This window comes from Chrysochloris asiatica, unplaced genomic scaffold (assembly GCF_000296735.1).
Source record: "Chrysochloris asiatica unplaced genomic scaffold, ChrAsi1.0 scaffold00031, whole genome shotgun sequence".
NCBI lineage: Eukaryota > Metazoa > Chordata > Mammalia > Afrosoricida > Chrysochloridae > Chrysochloris > Chrysochloris asiatica.
In genome coordinates, this window is record NW_006408549.1 from 5,654,674 (window position 1) to 5,678,042 (window position 23,369).

The 23,369-nt window shown below is 41.0% G+C and overlaps 2 protein-coding genes across 2 annotated transcripts in view; both read left to right on the forward strand.

Annotated features, from left to right (window-relative positions):
- The window catches only part of MTERFD1 (MTERF domain containing 1), a 33,681-nt gene extending 28,701 nt beyond the window's left edge, over window positions 1-4,980 (forward strand). Inside the window, exon 8 of the mRNA XM_006859201.1 lies at window positions 4,694-4,980. Coding sequence (XP_006859263.1) covers window positions 4,694-4,888 — 195 coding nt within the window. The 3' untranslated portion in view covers window positions 4,889-4,980. The remainder of the gene's footprint in view (window positions 1-4,693) is intronic.
- A 4,500-nt stretch (window positions 4,981-9,480) lies between these two features.
- On the forward strand, window positions 9,481-20,554 carry LOC102815044 (cytochrome b-c1 complex subunit 7-like). The gene is made up of 4 exons (XM_006859202.1): window positions 9,481-9,499; window positions 18,313-18,384; window positions 19,705-19,871; window positions 20,477-20,554. The coding sequence occupies exons 1-4, from the start codon at window positions 9,481-9,483 to the stop codon at window positions 20,552-20,554; spliced, it is 336 nt and encodes a 111-aa protein (XP_006859264.1).
- The last annotated feature ends 2,815 nt before the right edge of the window (window positions 20,555-23,369 follow it).

The following is a 23,369-nucleotide window of genomic DNA, read 5'->3' on the forward strand; positions in this document are numbered from 1 at the left end:
TAACGCCGGCCACAGCTCTCACTGCACTGTAGCCACGCTGCTCTCCAACTACCTGTTCATCTACCAAAGTTGACAGTTTCTGGGACTTGTGTGATCCTCTCCTGAGGAGAAAGAGGCCATTAGCTTGTTTCCCTGTGGTTCCTGGTTCTACCTAATAGGATTAGGCACATCTAATGTATTCTCTCTTACGTTTGTCTCCACTTAAATTTGAATCAGGTCATGTCCCTTAAAGCTCCTTTGAATGTTACATCACCAATCTGTATGCATTAACAAGCCATATTGTAATGATCCCCTACAAAAGCCTAAATAGTTTTGGTTTACAACTCATGCCAAAGCCTTTGTTATTTACTTTTAGCTAAGCAGTCTTTCCTTTTCCTCACCTAGTAAGTGACAGTATCTATCTGCTTGTTCACAAGCGTGTTTGAAAGCAGAGACCTTGTCTGATTTATTCACCATTGATTTTCCTGTGAGTCCGAATTGACTCTGCCTAGAACTGTACCTGTCACTTAATACTCACACTCACTCATTGTCATAAGTCAGTTCCATGTCACTTAGTAGTGTTTGAAGAAGTGATTGAGTATCATCAAAATCATTCTTCTTACCCGTTTCCTTGTTTCCATGTAAAAAGTTCCTCAGTAAGTCCTCATTGGAGTTTCATTAATATGATTCCTGTTTGCTAGGTGTGTTCCTGTACTTGGCATCAAGATGGGAACAAATACAGCTTTAATACAACTTGCAGAACTAGCTTACATTTTACCCATTTCTTTCAGAAAGAGCAATGTTGATTTGCATATCATACTTCATTAAGAATGGGATGTTTATGTAGACTTTTCTTATTTCATCAAATATAAACAAATGTATAGTAAAAGTGTAAGAAACCTACAGTTGTGCAAATTAATGTCTTGTCAAGATTAAGTCTGTGGAACTGTTAGTTGTAAAGCAGCTAATCATCAACTAAAATTGTAATGCCAGTTTCATTTTTCTGGCCTGGTAGATGTTCAGTGACTTAGATTATGATGAGAGAATCTGATCTTGTCCTTGTCCAACCTTAAATCTATTGGCGTCAAGTCCATTCTGACTCATGCCCTTATGGGATAAAGTAGAATTATGCCATAGCATTTCCAAGACTAAATCTTTACAGATGCAGATGGCCACATCTTTCTCAACTATGGTCCAAGTATAATTTTACTGCATAACTTAGCATCCACCACATGCCAGACACTGTGTGGGCCCTAAGGATGAAAAAAAATCAGACATGGCTCTTGCTCTTAAGAGACTTAAAATCTTGTATGGAAGACATGTTTTTAAAAATGTAATTTCTTTACATTGTGGGGGTCTTTAACAGAACTACTTATTTTATTTAGAAGTGGTAAGTATGGAAATAGTAATAATGCATATTGAGTACTTACTGTCTGCCAGCCCTGCCTTTCCTACTGAAGTGTATTTACTCCTTACAATAACCAGTGAAGCCTGGAAAGCCAAAACTCACCTGGATCGGCTTGTTTTTTGCCATTGTTTTTGTTCATTGCTGTTGAATCTGTTCTGACTCATAGTGACCCAGTGTAGGGTTTCCCAGAAGCAGCTGGTAGATTTGAACTGCCAACTTTGCAGTTAGCAGTCCAGTGCCTGTCCTACAGCACTACACCAGGAAAAAGTCTTTACACGTTTGTCTTCTCAATTAATGGAAAATATGACTATTTGAATTTTCTTTCTTAGATTTCAACCTTACACAGGTTTGGTATGTCACAGGCTTTATTGCATTATTATTCCCATTTTACAAGTGCAAAAACGAAGCCCAAAGAAATTGTTACCCAGAGCCAAGATGGAAACTCAGGCAGTTAAGTTTAAAAGCTGGCAACAACTAGGAAATGCGGCCAGTCTAAGAAGGGACGTTTGAGACATGTCATATGAAGAATGCGTAGAGCCTAAACCATGGAGAGAAACTTTCCTTGCAGAGGAAACTCTACCCTGGACAAATCACATGTTTAAAGCCCAGTTTCTGGGACCCTAGTCCTAGAACTACAGCTTCCAAGTTTGGATTCTAGCCTTTTAGGGATCTGGGTTATAGTGTTGAAAAACAACAAATTCATTCTTTGAAAATACCTTAACTAACAATAGGGCTTTGAGGAAACTGATACTCAGGCTTTCTTTATTTTTTTGTCTGGTACTTTAAAAACAGTAGTGTGAAACTTATTTTCTCATGCAAATAATTGTTCTGGTTGGCTCATATGGCTAATTAAAAATGGAGAAAAAAATTATGATTTTATAACTGGTTAATTTAGTTATTTCAAAGCAGAGATCACGGAAGGTAAAGGATAGCAAAAGTAGATTTAGGATAATGAATGTGAGAAAATTACTAGTCTAAGGAAAGAAGTTATATGCAGAAGACCCTAGAATCCTATGTCTCCCCTGCCTCTGGGGGTTCCTAAGAAGGAAAGGTGGAGTCCACCTTATTACACAGTGGGGTCTGTCACTTTAATTCTCATAACTATGGGCTTTTTACAATTTTTATTAAATCTCTGGACATTTGATGGCCACTAATTGGATGAAATTTTAATGACAATAGCAAAGGTAGACCCTGGTGGTAAACAACCAAAAATGAAAGGAAAACTCTCAATCTGAGCGATAATAGCTTTTGCTTGTAAAAGATCACATAAATGTCTTCATAATCAAGTAGCCATGAACCATTAAAGAAATAAGTGTAATACCTGGTTATAGGCTGTATAAATGCTTCAAGGTATTATATTTAAGAGACTATTAGATAATACATTGGAGACCTGATGTGGCACTGTTGGATAAAGCACTGGACCGCAAGATCAGTGTGAACCACAAGGTCAGCAGTTCAAATTCACTTTACAACAACAGATAACAGTTTGAGAGCTTCAGTTTTGCCTATGTTGTATGATAATTTTATCAGCCAAGAGTCACTGTCCTTTCTGTTTCTTTTATCTTAATGAGCAGTAATAATGTGCTAACAAGAGTTTACTTATCAAAGGAAGGTGGAATAGCTTGGGCCTTATTTCTATCTAGTGCTGCTAGAACAGAAAATACCACAAGAGGCTGAGTAAAACAGAAATTCCTCGTCTCACAGTTTAGGAGGCGAGAAGTCCAAGTTCAGGACAGCAGCTCTAAGGGAAGGCTTTCTCTTGCTATTGGCCCTGGGAGAGGGTCATTGTTTCCTTTCAGGATTTGTGGGCCCTGCAGTCCTCAGAGAGTTCTGTGCCTTGGCTTCAATCTTCCCCTGGGTTTAGGAGGTTCTCTGTACTGGAACCACAGGTCCAAAGGACAAGCTTCATTCCTAGCTCTGAGTTCAGCTTGCTTATTTAATCACTATTATATTTCAGAAGAGGTTGACTCAAAATACAACCAAATCCTGTAGATCCTACCCTGCCTCATTAACATACTGTTGCTGTTGTTAAGTGTCTTTGACTGGGTTTCAACTCACAGTCACCCTGTATAGGGTTTCCAGAGCTTTAAATGTTTTCAGGATCAGAAAGCCTCCTTACTCCTGCAGAGCGACTGGTGGACTCTAACTGCAGACATTGTGTGGTACACAGGCTAGAGTTATCCTATGGAGCCACTCCATTTCCCTCATTAACATAGAGACCTCCAATCCTGCTTCATTAGCATCGTAGAGGTTAGAGTTTACAACATGCAGGATCATCAGGTCACTAGTGGAGGCTGATTATACCATACTGGGAATCACGGCTTAGCCAAACTAGCATATCTACTATATATGTGTTAAATATAAATGTTGTTGTTGTTCTGTGCCGTGGAGTTGGTTCCCATTCATAGCGACCCTGCACAGGGTTTCTGAGGCTGTAAATCTTTCTTCCGCGGAGCAGCTGGTAGTTTTGAACTGCTGACCTTGTGGTTCACAGCCCAATTCGTAACCACTACGAAATATATGAGTTAATTTGGCGGGGACACAATTCAGTCCAAAACAGCATGGAATTTGTTTTGCAGAGACAGAAAAAGGAGGTTTTGGGGGTGGTTTGGGTCCTTTTGTGGGGTTTTGGTCAATTGTCTCACTGTAGTTTTTCCAGAAATCACTTTTTGTTCTATCTTTTCCTAATGGTCTGTAATTATTTGTTTCCATTTAAACATAGGGAACGAGGTCTACAGGCTATGTGGCTTTTTTAGTGGTCCTAATGTAGCTATAATATAGCCAAGAGAAGAACTCGGGACACAACACTGAGTGGGGTTCATTTGGGCCTTACCTGGGTGACACACAGATTTCTCTAAAACATCACAGCTGTCAAGCCTGACCATGCCTTCCGCTCTTGTGTCTTTCCTGCAGTTGGCCACAGGAACAGCCTACTTCTGATTCTTTTTTAAAGTTGCCAACACTTGAATTCTATCCCTTGGGAGTTCAGTGAGGTTTATTTTATTTTGATTCTAGTGAAGGGTAGCTTCAGGAATTTTGAAAAAAGGAAAAAAAAGAAGCAGCTTTACAGACTATAACATTTGACAGAATTTTTTTGCTGCCCTAAACCTTGATCTATAACAGACGTTCTCAGTCAGAGTCATTGGGAAGGGTTGGTAAAACAGGCTTGTGGGCCCCACTCTCACAGTTCATGATTGAGGAGGTCTAGAGTGAGGCCTAAGGATTTGCTTTTAACAGAATAAACTTGTTATATTTCATCTTTTGGTACACAATGCCTTTTAAAACTTTTTTTTTTTTCTTTCCTAGGTATTTAACACAAAGTTGTTTAAAATCAAAGAAAGACATTTGTTTCTTTCCTACTTAGGAAGAGCACAGTATGACCCAGCAAAACCTAACTATATTTCTTTGGACAAGTTAGTATCTATTCCAGATGAAATATTTTGTGAAGAGCTTGCCAAAGCCTCAGTACAGGACTTTGAGAAATTCTTAAAGACTCTTTAGTTTTTGATAAACATTAAAATGTAATAATATAAAGTGAGTCCATATGAAAATAAATGACTTTAAAATAAACGCCTCAAGTGTCAATTGATATTGAAAGCAGTTGCTTGAGTACACTTCAGGTGGATCCTTCAAACATGTTCCTTAAGATACCATTCTTTGGCTCACCCATTGCCGTCTTCTCGGGAAGGGGAGAACCAGAAATGCAGCAAGCTTAGACAAGAGACTTGGTTTACTGCAGGCTGTTGATGTGCCATTGATTTTCCCATCTCCCTGATCCAATGCTGAAGATGAGGAGGCTGCAGGACTTTTCTTATACTCCCAGGTCACCAGCCGCTCCTTAGAAACCCTATACAGGGTCGTTTGGAGTCAAAACCAACTCACTGGCACTAGATATTCATCTAATATTACTACTCATTTAGATCAGTGCTACAGGACTTGTTCCCGTTTTGGGTTATCTATACTGTTACCAAGGTCAGCAGTTCGAAACTACCAGCTGTTCTGTGGGAGAAAGATGAGGCTTTCTGCTCCCGTAAAGATTTACAGCCTCGGAAACCCTGCACAGGGTCGCTATGGGTCGGAACCAACTCAATGGCACTTCACCACCACCAACACCATATTGTTACCCATCTTGTCTACCTGAGCAGGTATATTCAAAGTTATCACAATTGGCTCCTGAGGATTTGGAAAAGAAGAGGGTTAGGGAGGAAATAGTTTCAAGGTAAGTAGAGAGCAATGAGGCGTAGTAAAAATGTCATAATAAATGAATTTATTCTGTGTATAAGATTTAGTGCATGAATTTATGCTTCCCGCCCCCCATTTACTAAGTAAATAATTCTGGACAAATGATTGAACCTCTGAATTGTAAGCATTTTTATTTGTCAATGACTTCAGTTACCTGCCTTCTGAATAGCAGCCTGTGTAGCCTAGTGTCCCAGGTGAACCACATCTGGTGTTTGCATTCTTACACAGCTTCCCCTGCACAACGGGACCAATGTGGTGTGCCACACTGCCACACTTTTAAAGCAGACGCTTAAAAAGCATTTTCACATTGGCATGTGTCCATTTTAAACATTTACTCTTATAAACCTGAACCTTTTGGAGAAATGGAAGAGAGAAATACCTGGCCAAGCCCCAGCTGTTCCACCAGTCCAACCAAAGGCGACTGAAGAAGCCATTTGACATTCCTGCCAAACAGATTCCACCTGGAGCAGAAGAACCACCTAGCTGAACTCAGTCAGTCCTCAGAAATTAGGAGAAACTAAAGTATTTTAAGCCACTAACTTTGGAGTAGTTTGTTGTGTACCAGGGCTCTGTGGTGTGCTGGATGTCAAAACCTACAATGAGAAATTGTAATTGGTCAAAGCCAAGAGTTGCTGGAATACAGTGATGAGTATGCCTTCATGGACCATGAAGAAAGTCTACTGAAGAGATCAACAAACACAATACAACAAAGTGGAAGGTAAGAGTTGAGATCAAATAGAGAACCAACCGACTTCGTCTTTCTTTGTCTTAGAACCTCTCTTGCCTTGATTAGTAATAGCCCATTCATCAAACACTGTTCAGACAGCAAAGGGGCGTACATTTCTCTAAAAGTATATGAGAAGGGACCCAATCAAGAATGCTTTACCAGGCAATGTCTGTGGTCTTATAGGAAGCAGCCATCTAAAATACAACTATTTGTCTCTATTCATCTGGAGTAAAAGAGGAAGGAAACTAAAAGCAGCTAGTTTTCAGTAATAATAGCCCACACAAACCATGGTCTCATCTGCCCTGGGACCAGAAGAACTAGATGGTGCCCGGATTCTACTGCCAACCATTTTGACCAGGGACACAATAAATGGCCCTTGATAAAATTGAAAATGTAGAACAAAACTCAAATTCTTAAATGCCAGGCTTACTTAGAATAACCCCCAAAACTATCATCCTGAGATACCCTTTAAAATATGTTCTGAAATCACAGCCAGAGGTTACCTTTTAGCTACATAACAGATTGGTGTATAAAATTAGGTCACCCCGAGTACTGTGCTTTTCTAAAAAGATCATCTCTGTGAGACCAAATGGTCAACACTTACTCAAAAACAAAGATGAAACAGTAATGGGGAGGAGGGATAGGGAAGCTAGATCATGTAAACAGGACAACCAGAACAGAAAAAGGCAATGTTGACACATTGTGGAAAATGTACACAATGACACTGAACAATATGTGTGTTAAATGTCATCCAGTCAGTTCCAACTCATAGCAGCCCTGTATAGGGTTTGTTGTTAAGTGCCAATGAGTTGGTTTCCGAGGAACAGCTGGTGAGCTTGACCTGCCGACCTTGCAGCCCAGCACAACATCTTTCTCTCACAGAGCAGCTGTGGGCTCAAACTGCTGACCTTGTGGTTTGCAGTCTAATGTTTATCATACAGAGCCACAATAGGTATAGTGATAGTGATGGTTGTGTGCTGTGGGGTTGGTTCTAGCTCATAGAAATGCCGTATAGGGTTTCTGAGGCTGTTCATCTTTCTCCTGTGGAGCCACTGCTAGAGTCAAACTACTGACGTTGCAGTTAGCAGCACAACTTGTAGTCCATTACGCTACCAGGGCTCTGACAATAGATAAAGTGCCATTGAGTCAATTCCAACTCTGACCCTGTATAGGGGTTTCCTTGTAAGCTTGAACTACTGACCTTGTGGTTCGAACCAACCTTGCAGTCCAGCACATAACCCACAGCAGCATACCAGGATTCCATATTAAATAGAGAACCTAACATCAGTGACACCCTTAGTAAAACAATGTACCAATGTACAAATGGGATTTTAATTTGCTGTATAAACGTTTATCAAAAAACAACAGAATATTATTTTACAAAAGAATCCTCTATGAGGACTAGTGCAAGGGTATGGTCATTAAAAATAATAAATCTCACATTTTCTTGGCCAGTGTGTCACATGATCACATCTAACTTAAAGAGAACAGGGAAATATAGTCCTACTATGTGCCAGGAGGGAGGAAAACCAAGACTATTTTTTTAATTTAACACCAAAGATTACCAGCAAATACCTAGGCTCTCTAAGCTTACTGCATTGTCCGTTTCCAACTCATAGACCCTGTATAGTGTTTCCAAGGAACAGCTGCTGAGCTTGAACCGTCGACTTTGCGGTTCAAACTGACTTTGCAGCACAGCGTATTAGCCCACAGCACCATGCCAGCTTAATGCATAAAAACTGGATTTTGTGACAGTTCTGGACATCTGATCCCTTAACTTAGATCTTGACGTCTTCCTAACCCTGCAACCAGGAAGCTGGAATTTAAAGGGTGAGGAGAAAGATTTTATTAAGCTCTGGACTGCTAACCTCAAGGCTGATGGTTCAAACCCACCAGCCGCTCCTTGGAAATCCTATATAGGGACGGCACTAACAACAATAACACCCTTAGTAAAACAATGTATCAATGTACAAATGCATTTCTTCACATCTTTCATCATTCACTCTGTCCATACAGACTGGGAGCAGGCATTCATCAGTCTTCAGTGTTCTACACAGGGCTGAAGAGTGCTGGTGTAACGCTGCTGCAGGATAAGCATTGGACTGCTAACTGCAAACTCAGTAGTTCAAATCCACCGGTCACACCATGAATTGGAACCAAATCCACAGCAGTTCGTAACAACAACATACAGGACTGAGTAACATAAGAAGTGGTGAGGGCACAGTGATGCACGAAGAAAAGAGATGGCAATAGACCTTCAGAGGTCAGTTCTGTACCGACCCATATCCCGAGGCGGTAGAAAACAACGTAGCTATTGATGGGTCGCGGTAGAACTGCAGGCATAAATAGCAGTAACTCATTCGAACACTAGCTGAACTTTTTTTTTTTGGAGCCTTTTATTGTGATTGAAATAGTTCAGAGAGCACATCAGTTTCACGTTTTGATTCACTGCATCAGTACAACCCCCGCAATGGTACAATTCTCTTCACTCTTCTTTGCTCCCAACAGGCACCTCAGATTGGCCGCCCAAGCTCTCATAGGTAGTAGGTAACAGAACCCAGGTCTCCCAATTCTTGGCTTATTGTCCAGTCATCAGATTACAGGTTCTGGACTGAGAATCAGAAAGTCACGGTTCAAACCACCAGCCGCTCCTCGGAAACCCCGTACAGGGTCGCTATGAGTCAAGATTGACTCGATGGCACTTAACAACAGTCCTGCCTTCAAGTTACCAGGAGTACTTCTTGGGGAAAACGCTCAAGTAATTTAGGCCAAGGAGGTCTGGTAGAGTAGCGATTACGAATCAGGCTGCTAACCTCAGGGTCAGCAGTTTGAAACTACCAGCTGTTATGCGGGAGACAGATGAGACTTTCTGCTCGTAAAGATTTACAGTACAGGCTCGGAAACCCTGTACAGGGTCGCTAGGAGTCGGAACCAACTCCACGGCACGTAACAACAACAGCCACTCACAACAAACACCCGACGCCAGCAACCATAGCTGCGCCTGCGCAACCAGTCGCCCTCGATGACCTAGCACGCTTTATGCTGCGACGTTATGCGCCTGCGCGCTGAGACCGCGCGTCCTCCAGGACTTACCCAGTAGGCAACGCTTCATTCTCGGGTCAAAATGGCTGGCAGGTCCACAGGTAAGTGATTGGTATATTGCATGATCTACATCGCCAGGTAAACTTATTATGCTCACATCAACTTGCTCCTCTTCCTCTGGTCACCCTTAGCGGACAGGTTTGCAGTGCAATGGCAGTGCGTGTTTCCCGTACCTCTTTGCTGTCCCCAGGCCTTGCTTGCGTAGAGGATTGGGATGTGGACTTGCGCTTTGTGAAGGTGCCCGCGGTGTAGCTGACCAGCCCTGACTTCCAGCTGCCTGCGCGCAGCAGTGCTACTTCCTCCGTGTCTTAGATGAGTGCTTCCCGAAACTCTCAGAATGTTCAGGGGCACCAGGACATCATGGGTTGATTTTAATTCAAATGTACTGTGTGCTTTCACAGTGTATTTTTGTGAGTTGTCGCTAAGTGCCTTACTCGGTTCTGACGCATAGTGACCTCGTATGTTGTTGTTATGTGCCGTCGAGTCGGTTCCGACTCATAGCGACCCTGTACAGGGTTTCCGAGGCTGTAAATCTTTACGGGAGCAGAAAGTCTCATCTTTCTCCCGCGGAACACCTGGTAGTTTCGAACTGCAGACCTTGTGGTTCGCAGCCCGATTAGTAACCACTATGCTACCAAAGTGACCTTGTATAGGGTCTCTTAAAGGCTGTACATCGTCTAGGGAGCAAAAAAGCTTTATCTTGATCCCGCATAGCTTCTGGTGTGCTCGAACCTCAGACCTTCTGGTTCCATGTCCACTGCTTATCCTACAGCGCCACATCGCTCCTGATTTCCTGCTGTTATTGTTGTTACCTGCTGTCGAGTTGGTTCCTACCCATAGTGACCCTGTATAGGGTTTCCAAGGAGCAGCTGGTGAGCTTGAACCGCTGACCTTGCAGTTCAAACTGCTTTTGCAGTCTGATGCATTAACTCATAGCGCCACACCAGGACTCCTGTTAAATTCCCCTGCCAGGGAGATCTTTTCCCTCATTTGCTGTTATTTGCTAAGGCCAGATGACCAAAAGAAATTGCATTCACCCCTTACTCTATCCCTTCCTGCTTCTCAAACTGGGATTTAGAGGTAACGAAGTTTAGAGTTGAATTTGATTAATTTGGAACATAATGTGTAGATTATAATTTGTACTGGATTGCAGATATTGTGCGAAGAATATGTAACATTCCATTGGAGTAGCTCAAAAACAAAACTCCCGTTTTCTCCTCCCGGCATTAGGAACATTTGATTGCCAGGAAAGTCAGGGCTAAACTAAATGACATTGAGTTTTGGGGGCGTGGGAGAGAAATTGATGACTTCACTATTTCATTAATTTGACGAATGTTGAAGAAGTCTTATTTAAGTCGCTTTGCTTCTCTACTGTTCAAAAACCAGATAGACCTGAGCTCGCCCTTGTCATTAGGTAGCTCTTTGACCTTGGGTAAGATAACTTCTGAAAGCTTACTTCCTCCTCTGCAACAAAGAAGTGTTGTAAATAAACTGAGCAAATGTACATAGGCAAAATAGCCTCCTGCCTGGCACACAGGAAGTGCTCAGTGAGTGTTTTTATCATCATCATCACTGGGTAGTGTTGTTGAGTGCCATAAAGTTGACTCTGACCCATAGCGACCCTGTATAGGGTTTCCAAGGAGCAGCTGGTGAGTTTGAATCGCAGACCTTGCTGTTCAAATGGCTTTGCACTCAGGTGCATTAACCTACAGCACCACACCAGGACTCCATCATCACTGGTACATATTTAATTTTGAAGGCAGATATTCCTAATATCTGCACTACCGTGGTAGTGCTTTAGGACAAGTACTGTCCTGCTAACCGCTAGTTTGGCAGGTCTAACTTACAAACCAGGAGTCCTGGTGGGGCGCTGTGGGCTAATGCATCAGACTTTGAATTGCCAGGTCAGTGGTTCAGGCTCACCAGGTGCTCCTTGGAAACCCTCTCTAGGGTCGCTATGGGTCAGAATCGACTCAGTAGCACTTAAAAACAACAACCTATACAACCCGCTCCACAGGAGAGAGATGAGGCTTTCTGCTTGGCATTGGAAACCCTATACAGGGTTGCTAGGGCCTGGAATTGACTCTGTGGCAGTGGATTTGGGTATAGTAAAATTATAAACTAACTATTTCAAATGATGATAATAGTATCATTAATTTTTGTTTCATCAGTAAGTTTGAGATAAATTAGAAAGTAATAGTAATTACAGCCTTCTCCCATTTGGGGGAATTCTGACTGTCTGGTAGGCAGTCAAATCGCTCCTTTCTGTTAACTGCTTATAATTTCTCACACACAAAAATGTTGTTTTGTTAGGTGTCATTGTGTTGCCTCCAACTAATAATGACCCTGTGCACAACAGAATGAAACACTGCCCAGTCCTGCAGCATCCTCATCATTGTTACACTTGATTCCACTGCTGCTGTTGCCATGCCAGTTCATCTCATTGGGGTCTTCCTCTTTTTCCCTTACCCCTCCATTTTACTGAGCATGATGTCCTCCAGACACTGGCCCTTCCTGATAATATGTCTGAAACATCAGAGACAAAGTCAAACCATTCTGATTTTAAGGAGCATTCTGGCTACATTTCTTCCAACATGGATTTGTTTGTTCTTCTGGCAGTCCATGGTACTTTTAGTAGTCTTTTTTCATTTAACCTTTTCTTTTTTTTGTAATTCAGGTTTACAGTCAACAAATTATACTTTGCTTCATCCCATCCCTACAACAACAGTTATCCTGCTTCCTTCTGGGTGGCTCATCATTTACATTGTATATTTCACAAATGAACAAAGCAAAAATATTTGATGTGCACTTAACAAAAATTACATATTCATTTAAATGTCCAAAGGGCACATTCTGCCAGCCAGCCTCCTGCCCACATGCACACTGCCTTTCTCAGTCCATGGGCCAAGTGCCTGACATTACACCATGCCACTGCCTGTGGCACCATCTCTGCTGTCACCTCTTATCTAGGGTAGGGATCGCACGCTCTTCCTTATGATCCTGGAGGATCTCACACTCCAGTCACGATCTTCTTTATGAGCCTGGGATCGTCTGTTCCTGAAATGAAAGATTAACTGGCGTAGTGATTATGATTCGTGCTACTAAACTGAAGGTCAGCAATTCGAAACTACCAGCCATTTTTCCCCACGACAAATGAGGTTTTCTGTTCCCGTAAAGATTTTACAGCCTCGGAAACCATATGCAGGATTGCTGTGAGTCTGAACCAATTCCATGGTACACCACCACCACCCTTTTCATTTCACATCTTCAACAGTTACTCATAATTGAGTCATAAAATCCTATTACCGTCACCCCCTACCCATTTCCTTTCACCAGATCCATCTCGAAAAGTGGGAATTCTACCTCATACTGAAACTAAGCATACTTGTGAAAGCTTGTAAACCAGCCAGATCATTCCTTTATAGCTGCTCCCCCCACCCCCATTTTGATAACATGTCTCAGTTTCTCATTGCTCTAACGCAGTACACTGAGGAAACAAAGCTTGTTCCTTCATAAGAAAAATCCTTAATCTTCTGTTCTCACAGCACTTCTGAGTTGGTGTCTGTGTGTCTTTTCTAGTGGGAATGTCCCAACTCAGAAGGTTCTGGGTGGGGCTCAGGATTCCACCTAAGGCCTCAGAGTCTACAAAGGCTGAGCAGGAAGCCTACTTCCCTTGGCAAATTCTGACTCCCCTTTTAACAAGTCCAAAAAGTTACAGGCTAAAGGCAGACTTACAAGCTTTCTGTAATCATAATTCCCAATATTCATTTCTGTCACACATAAATGTCTATTTTACAATAGTAGGCAGGGGAAACCAATATCCAAAAGAGGAAACAAGGTTTTTCCTTGATATGAAGGAACACACAAACATTTTTCCCCCTCCTTCACCCACACAGCCTATGCCTTGATCCATTTATCTACTCACCAAACATTGTTGTTCCTAGGTTGTGTATAAATCACTATTTACATGCATGCCTCCCTAAGTCTTCTCCTATCTTCATTGTTCATCTGCCACCCTCCCTCTTCTAGTGTATTGCCCTCCCCTTCACATATTGCCCGCCCTGTCACCTGAGCTAACATGTGTCTACCCTCTAGCCAGTGAATTTAACATTCTTCTTCAACACCATGTAACAATTCCTCTGCAATCTTTCTTATTCATTGTCCAACTTTCACATGCACATGAGGGTATTGAGAATCCATGGCTTGGGTTGAGAACACCTTAGTCCTCAAACTGACATCTTTGCTTTTCAATACTTTTAAGAGGTCTTGTGCAGATTTGCCTAATGCAATAAATATGTCACTTGATTTGTTGATTGACTCCTGCTTCCATGAGTGCTGTTTGTGAATCCAAGGAAAATGAAGTCTCTGACAACTTCAGTCTTTTCTCCATTTTTATCATGTTGTTTATTGGTCTAGTGTTGAGGACTTTTGTTTTCTTTAAATTGAAGTGCAATCATACCAAAGGCTATGGTCTTTATTCTTCATCAGTAAGTATTTTAAGTCTTCTTCGCTTCCAGCAACCAAGGTCATATTATTTGCATATTGTAGGTTGTTAATGAGTCTTTCTCCAATTGTGATGCCATGTTCTTCATATAATATAGCTTCTCAGATTATTTGCTCAGCATACAGATTGAAAATGTATAGTGAAAGGATACTACCCTGGCGCACACCTTTCCTGATTTTAAACCATTTAATGTCCCCTTGTTCTGTGTGGATAACTACCACTTGGTCTATGTACAGGTTCCTCATGAGCACAGTAAATTGTTCTGGAATACCTATTCTTTTTACAGTGTTATCCATAGCTTGTTGTGGTACACATAGTCGAAAGCCTTTGCATAGTTGATAAAGCACAAGTAAACAGCTTTCTCTAATTATCTGCTTTCAGCCGAGATCCATCCAACATCAGCACTAATATCCATAGTTTCACGTTCTGTATTGAATCTTGCTTGCGTATCTGGCAGTTTCCTGTCAGTATACTGTTGCAGACGTATTTGCATTATGTTCAGCAAAAGTTTACTTGTATGTGATATTAATGATTTTGTTTGATGATTTCCGTATTCCATGGGGTCACCTCTCTTTGCAATGGGCACAAATATAGATCTCTTCCAGTCAGTTGGCCAGGTAGTTGTCTCCCAGATTTCTTGGCACAGATGAGTGAGTGCCTCCAATGCACCACCAGTTTTTTGTTAAGATTTCAGTTTGTATTCTGTCATTTCCTGGAGCCTGTTTTTTTGCCAATGCCTTCAGTGCCAATGGTTCTTATTCATATGCTACTTCCTGAAATGGTTGAACATCGACCATTGCAGTGCATTGACTTTGTCTATACCTCACAGCTTTTTTTGATGCTGCATCATTCAGTATTTTGTCCGTGGTTGGTTGGTTGGTTGTTAGTTGTGTGCCACGGAGTAGGTTCTAACTCATAGCGACCCTGTATAGGGTTTCCGAGGCTGTAAACCTTTACGTGAGCCGAAAGCCTCATTTTTCTTACACAGAACAGCTGGTAGTTTCGAACTGCTGACCTTGAGGTTAGCAGAGAGCTGCTTATTGTAAACATAGAATCCTTTAATAATGCAGCCTGAGGATTGAATTTTTTCCTTCAGTCTTTTCAGCTGAGAAATGCTTAGTGTGTTCTTCCCTCTTGGTTTTTGCACATTTCATAATGCTTGATTTTTGTCTTGTGCTGCCCTTTGAAATTTGCTGTTCAATTCTACAACGTCTTCATTTCTTCCATTCGCTTTAGCAGCATCTCTATGCTGGAGAGCAACTTTTATACTCTCTTCTGACTTCCATATTACTCTTTTTAATGGTCATTTGCTTTCTTCCTGTATGATATTATTGCTGACATCCCAAGCTCTCTTTGTCTTGGGTCATTAGTGTCTAATGAATAAAATTTGTTGTTGAGATGGTCTTTACATTCAGGTGGGATATGTTTAAGGTCATATCGACTCTCGTGAACTTGTTTTAATTTTCTTCCCCCTCCGCCTGAACTTGTATATGAGCGATTGACGTGGTCTGTTCCACAGTCTGCCTCTGGCCTTGTTTTAACTGATGAAATGGAGCTTCTCCACTGTTTGATCCCACAGATGTAGTCAGTTTGGTTCATGTGTATTCCGTCTGGTGAGATCCCTGTGTATAGTTGCTTTTTATGTTGTTTATAAAAGGCATTTTCAATGAAGAAGTCATTGGTTTTGCAAAATTCTATCATGTGATAGAGAAGACAAAGCCAGACATTATATTGAAATGTGAAAAAACTTATATATAGCTCCGCAGTAATACCTAATATTAAAAGGAGTCCTGGTGTGGCACTGGATTGCTAGTTGTACAGTTGGCAGTGCAAAGCCACCAGTCACTCCTCAGAATCCCTATACAGGGTTGCTGTGAGTCAGAACTAACTCCATAGCACTTACCAACAGTAATACTAAAAACAAAACAAAAACGCAAACCCAGTGCCTTAGAGTCACTTCTGACTAATAGTGACCCCATAGGACAGGGTTGAAGTGCCCCATAGTGTCTTCAGTCTTTATTGACGCAGACTGCTGCATTTCTGTTGCACGGCTAGTGGGCTCAAACTTGCCACTAGGGCTCCTTATTTCAAATACAGCCATTTAAAATAATTTACTTAAAATTGTAAAACTGTATTAACTCCTTTATTCCTGACAACAACTCTGTAAACTAGAGATTTGTATTGAGCAGGTTCTAGAGGTGGGAAAACAAACAGAGAACTTCAGTAACTTGCTTCAGGAGCCTGGATTCGAAGGCAGGAGGTCTGATTCCAGTGTGTCTGCTCTACCTGCCTCCCCTTCATCCACCTGCCTCCCTTTCATCCATCTGTTGTTTTGCTTGAGTATCTTCTCCCCATGTAGACCTGCCTCAGGAAGCCCTCCTGACCCTGACCCTGACCCTGACCCTGGCCCTGCCTGTCCTGAGCAGCAGGCTCCTCGTCTTATGCCCCGTAGTGCTCCGTCATTCTTTCTTTGTAGTGTCCTCTCTGTGGTTCTGTGTTGTGTCTGTTTTTCCACTGGGGGAAGAGCTGTTGAGGGATCTGGGGGTCTGCGCCTTTGTCTTTCCAGTGTCTGCCTTTCCACACTCCAGCACCAGCTTTGGGAATGAGCAGGCAAAGTGGTCCCTTGCTAACCATTTGAAGATACACCACTGATCCAAAAGAATAATCACAGAGTATTTTATTTGTTTTTATTTCTGCATCATGTTAAATTCCATAGGCATTATTTCTTTACCTTTTTGTTAGGCTGGGTGTGGGTAGGGAGCCGTAAGATTGTTTTAGATGTAGTTGATGAACTTGAAAAATATATATTATTTGTAACTAGTTCTTAGTTTATAAATAATTTTTCTCTCTTCCTATATGCTTGTAGATAGTTGACTCTTTGGTACTTATTTTCTAGAAACAATGTTGTAAACAGCTTTTAATTTCCTGAGGGATTTACCAAAGTCCTGTACCATGTGATGTGGTGTAAGGAGTAGAGTAAAGGGATTGGAAGAAAAGAGAGTTTGTTGTCCTTCCTTGGTAAGGGTTGTTGTTGTTGTTATTGTTGTTAAGTGCCGTTGAGTCGGGTCCGACCCATAGCGACCCTGTACAGGGTTTCCGAGGGTGTAAATCTTTACGGGAGTAGAAAGCCTCATCTTTCTCCCGCGGAGCAGCTGGTAGTTTCGAACCGCTGACCTTAAGGTTCGCAGCCCGATTCGTAACCACTACGCTACCAGAGCTCCTTTACCTTACATAAATTTTTAAAGAAAGTTTGAACTCATTTGGCCTCCCCTTGTGTGTACTATGTTTCTCCTATAAATGCCAGGCACTACCCTGTTGCTCTTAGTAGGATAAGCACTGGACTGCTAACCCCAAGATCGGCAGCTCCTCGGGAACGCTATCTAGGGTCGCTATGAGTTGGAACCAACTTGATGGCACTTTACAACGACTTCAACAACCCTGTTGCCCTTAGCCCCACTGGGATGCTCCGCCGGGCTCAGCCCTATTCCCCAAAGTGTTTTAGCTTTACTGGTTTCCCTTCACCTATTTTCACATGCCCATTCCCGTGTCTGTCTGAAAGGAGAAAAGTGGCTTATTTTACTGGTCCTTATAATGTTTAAATGACTAATTATTAAAATCCATCCAGAAATGTATATCTATTTTAAAGAGGGTGATCAACTGAAATAGGAGTAATGTAGAATAAAAATTACAGAGGATGGGGCCATGTAAGTCTGTCAGCTTTGTACTGCAATCTCTAATTCTTTACCTACATCATACAATCCAGCCCCCTGAAAAAGCAAACTGTTCAGGCATTTCCTGTAGTCTTTTTCTGAAACTACAAATGAGAAAAGAAATCCCATCTCTCCACTTTTAGTTTTTTTCTCCTTCTGTTTTGATGGTAGCAGAACGCATGGGGGCACGCATGTTGGAGTTTGAGGGGCTGCAGTAGTTAGTTGGGTTATAAATACAATCCTATTTTATTTGGGGGGTTGGAAACATTATAATAAACATCTTTTAGTGAACATGTGCGAATGATAAAATCAGCAAATTATGCTCTGCAACATTGTGTGTATACACATTATTAGCAATATTGTTGTTGTTATGTACCGTGGAGTCGGTTCCGACTCATAGTGACTCTGTACAGGGTTTCTGAGGCTGTAAATCTTTATGGGAGCAGAAAGCCGTAAAAAAACAAAAACCAAACAGTTGGAAGTACAGTTTGTCTGAATTCAAATATAAGGTAGTCGGGGCTCTCTGTAGTGTGTAGACGTGTAAACAGTGTTTGCATTCTCTTAGAGCACGGTTGCTTGCCTATGGTTGTGTTCATAGACTATCAGTGAGTTATAACAACTAACAGTGTGACTACTTCAGTTGCAGCATCAGGCCGGTGGCTGGATGGTATCCGAAAATGGTATTACAACGCCGCAGGGTTCAATAAGCTCGGTGAGTTTCTGCGTTGCCGTCGGTTTAATTTTTGCTGTTGCTCTTTTCTGAGAGTAATGCTTTTATAAGAGTCATTGTGGTTCCAAAATTACTTCAATTGTTGTTGTTAAGTTCTGACTTACAGCAACCCTGTATAGAGTTCCAGGGAGCAGCTGGTAAGTTTGAATGGCCGACCTTGTGGTTCAAAGTGACCGTGCAGTCCAGTGCTTTATCCTGCAGAGCCACACCAGGACTCCATACTTCAATTACTCCTGTAAAGATCTAAAGATTTTTTTAATTAGGGCACTTCTGTTTTTGTTTGTTAAATCTCCATTTAAGGAGAAAGGAATGTAATCATCTCAGTGGTTGAGGTGGGAATGATTTCTGTTTCTTTGTCTTGAAACAAAGGGTGATGGGACATTTTTACCTTACAGTACATACTCCTCTTTCATCTCCTCCAATAATATTTTTAAATGTAAGTTACATGAACGTTGATAATAGAGAGTTTTCTAACATTAAAGTTGTCTGACATCTTTACGATTACCTGACTCCTGGGCTCTTTCATTGTTGTTAACTGCCTTTAAGTCAATTCTGACTCATAGCGACCCTGTATAGGGTTTCTGAGGAGCGACTGGTGAGCTTGAACTGCTGACCTTGGGGTTCAAACCGACTTTGCAGTCCAGCGCATTAACCCGTGTTTCCACACCAGGACACCAGCTCTTTTATTCGGACTGTAGAATTTATTATGAACTTCATCTTGTGCTGTTAAAGCTTCATAGAGGCTTCAATGAACATCACTGCCTTCTGAGTATACTGCCGTTTGAAGGTTCTCTAATATTTTGATCTCAGATTTAATGTTTTAGAAAATAAGAACTCCAATTATTTGAGGTTTTTAAAAACAATGTAGGTATTTAATTATTTTTAAAAATTGGTTAACTAAAATATGAATTATGGCAGTGGGTTTTAAAGGGCTCAGGTACAGAGGGTCTTCAAAAACTGTGGAAAAATGGGATTTTTACATGAACTCTTGAAGTCCCTACATATTGTTTAACAAATGACCTATTATAACGTATTACATGCTTGGTTAGGTTCCCATTGTACTTAGTGATGGTAACTCTTGATATTTCACCCATCTTATTATAGATAAAGACTCTAGGATAAGCACTGGACTGCTAACCACAAGGTTGGAGTTTCAAACCCACCAGCCGCTCCTTGAAAACCCTGCAACAGGATCTCTATGAGTCAGAACTGACTCAATGGCATTTAACAACAACAATTAAGATAATATGTTGTAATCATTGAAAAGAAGATGCTTTTAGAGCCACTTGTTTTCTACTATAGGGTTAATGCGAGATGATACGATCTACGAGAATGAAGATGTAAAAGAAGCCATAAGAAGACTTCCTGAGAGACTGTATAATGACCGGATGTTTCGTATTAAAAGAGCACTGGACCTGTCCATGAGGCAGCAGATCTTGCCTAAAGAACAGTGGACAAAATTTGAAGAGGTGGAACAGTTTTTATGTGTCTGACAATATTAGCGAGTCAGGATTGGGGATTAGTAACACTAACAATACATTTATTGGTCTAGTGCTGTAGAGTTCAGAAGGTTCTGTGACATAAGATCCTTATGGCTGACAGCCCAGAAAGGTTAACAGAGCAAGTGTTAGACCCATTGTAGAGATAAATTAAGGTGAAGTGACTCTTCCATAGTTGCTCAGCAAGTCACTACTGTAGAGAGCCAGGATTCGAGTCAGGTCTTTTCCCTCTCCACTCGGTTTCCCTCGAATAAAAGGTCATGTTCATGGGAGAAGTGCCATGAGCACCCCTCAACCCGTGAACTGCGTAAACTAGACAGAAGCCTGAAGACTCTCATTTCTTTTTCTGGTAGTCTTCCCTCTCATAACTTAGCAACTTATATACAATATCTTTTGTGGATCTGTAAATTTTAGGAAAGCAGATAGGGCCTAGTCTGGGCAAGAATATTATTAAGCTCGAAATAAAAAGCAATTGATTTTGATGCCTTTTATTGATTAAGACTTACTGATTGCTTGAGATATATTCATATGTGATAGTGTCATGTAATAATTCTATTCTTTGATTTGTTCTTTAGGATAAATTCTACCTTGAGCCATACCTGAAAGAGGTTATTCGGGAAAGAAGAGAGAGAGAAGAATGGGCAAAGAAATAATCATGTAATTGAAATCTGTGGATGCAGCTGTCCTCAAAGTATTCTTATGAAGTTCGTTAAACCTGAAATGTATAATTTAAGAACTATTTAGGCTGCAAACGTATTAACTTTAAATAAATATATATTGTAATCTTAATTGGACTTTTGGAGTACTGACCCTTATAAAAAATCTTGACTAGTGAATTTAAAAAAAAACTTGTCTGTTTGAATTCTTTTTAAACTTCTGAGATATATTTATTTTATATATTCTTAGCTTTTTATTGTGAATTGAGTAAAGGTTTACAGACAAGATCATCAGCTTTACACTCATCAAATCATACATTTGTTTCACCTCCATATTTACAATCCCTTCCATGCAACAACAGTTTTCCTGCTGCTTTCCCCCGGAGCTTCCTATTTGCATCCCACCCACCTTTCTATCCCTCTCAACGTTGGCCTTAGGAAAATATTGCCCTTATGATTTTAAATGATTGACCATTCCATGTTGAACATACCTCGTTAGTGTTGTCCCTTTCTCCCTCTGTAAACCTATTTGCTTGGCTAAAAATTGGCTAAGTTACTTTCTAGACCTGAAGGGTGGCCGAGGGCCATCGTTGAAGGTTCCTTCAGTCTCTTTCTGACCAGTAAACTTGTTGTTAAATAATTTTGAGTTTTAGTTCACATTTTCTCCCACGCTATCCAGGATCCTTTAATGTAATCCTTTTCAGGGCAACTGGTCATGGTAGCTGGGCACCGTCTAGTTTTTCTGGTCTCAGAGTCGTGGAGACTAATTTCACATGTTCTAACACATTTGTGATATATCTGAATGTATACATAAGCCTGTCCCACTCTTCCTCCCTTACTCACTCAGCCACTGTCTCATTATATATAAGCATGTTGTTGTTAAGTGCTGTCAAGTCAGTTCTGACCCAGAACAACCCTGTGTAGGGTTTCCGAGGAGCAGCTAGTGGGTTTGAACCTCTGACCTTTTGGTTAGCAATTCAGTGCTTATATATCTACAGCGCCACACCAGGACTCCATATATAAGCATATGATACTGTAATTAATTTAAACTTTCAACAATAGGACATGATTAAGCAAGCTGTGGTAAATGGGAAAAGTATGTTTATGGAAAGACATAGTTTCAAAACTAGGATTTGTGATGTTCAGGCTAACGTGAAACCAGAAAGATGTAGGAGCCTCTACATATGCAAACGGCTAACATGCTTGACTGCTAACCAAAAGGTTGGAGAGTCAAACTGGCCTAGAGACTGCTTGGAGTCTTTGTGTGGCACTTTAGGATAAGCACTGGGCCACAAGGTCGGCTTGAACAGCAGGGTCGGAGGCAGATGGTTAAAAAGATGAAACTAGGAAAAGCAATCAAAACTCTAAACTATTAAAGAAAGACTAAAGGAACACTAAAATGGCAACAATGGTGATCTTTTTTTTTAGTGAGCAAGGGTAGTCTTCATCTTTGGTATTAGTGGTTGGTATATAAATTTAAATAACAGGTAGATTAACAGATATTCCTTGTGAAAATATGGATATTATCCTATCAGTGTTGTACTTCAGGATAGACCTTAAAATGTTCTAATACCAAAGATCTTTTAAAATTGAGTATTTTTTTATACCAACTTCTGCAGTCTTAACTTATCAAACATGCAACCATGCATTGATAACGACTGCTGATGGTAATGTAAAAGTTGGAAACGAAGAAGAGTCAGTAACTGAAAAATACGGCCTTGGTGTTAGAAATGACACTGAAGAATTTTGCAAGATTAACAGTGTATTCATTATAGATACATATGTTTTTCTCAACAACATAAATGGTGTTAATGTTGTTGAACGTAAACTCCACACACAGACTTCACCAAATGAAATACATAGGAATAAAATGACAGCATCTGTGGAGAGTGACAAGGATCCCTGGTGGCTTAGGATAAGCACTGGGCTGCTAACTACAAGGTGGGTGATTCAAATGTGTCAATCACTGCAAGAGAAAGGAGACTTTCTCTAGTTCCTGGAGAAGGACATTATTTTTTGTAAAATGGAAGGTCAGAGAAAAAGAGGAAGACCCCAATGAGATGGATTGGCACAGTGGCAACAGCAGTGGGCTCATGCATGACAATTGTGAGGTAGGCACAGGACCAGGCAGTGTTTCATTCTGTTGTGCATAGAGTCACTATGAGTCAGAACCGACTCAATGGTGCCTAACATTATAAAACAAACATTTAGAACAGCTATTGGCACACAGTAAGCACTAGGTAAGAAGTTAGCTCCTTTATGTGAAGAGAACAGAATAATTGTTTTGGACAAACTACCATAAAGCCCAGTAGCTGACCAGTACTTAAGGTCCAAGCTCTCTTGCCTCCCTGTTTCTGGGTCATCTTCTCCCCTTGGATGTCTGACCATTACCAATTGCAAGATGAGGAGACGCTTTGGTATGGTTTTTATGTTGGGGTTGTGTGCTGTGGAGTTGCTTCCAACTCACAGTGAGCCTGTATGGGGTTTCCGAGACTGTAAATTGTGACAGGAACAGAAAGCCTCATCTTTCTCTGGTGGTGTGACTGATGGATTCAAACTGCTGAACTTGTGGTTAACAGTTGAATGTGTACCCATCATCAGGGCTTCTAATGCTTTTGTTTTGTTTTTAATATTTAAGGTTTTTATTGTGGTCTGAGTGAAAGTTTACAGGGCATGTCATCAGTTTTACATTCAACAAATCATATACCTTGTTTCATTACATTGATTATAATCCCCTCCATGTACAGTATTTCTCTCTATCCACTTTAGCCTTTTAAAAAACAAACAAAAAAACCACTCAGGCATATATAAT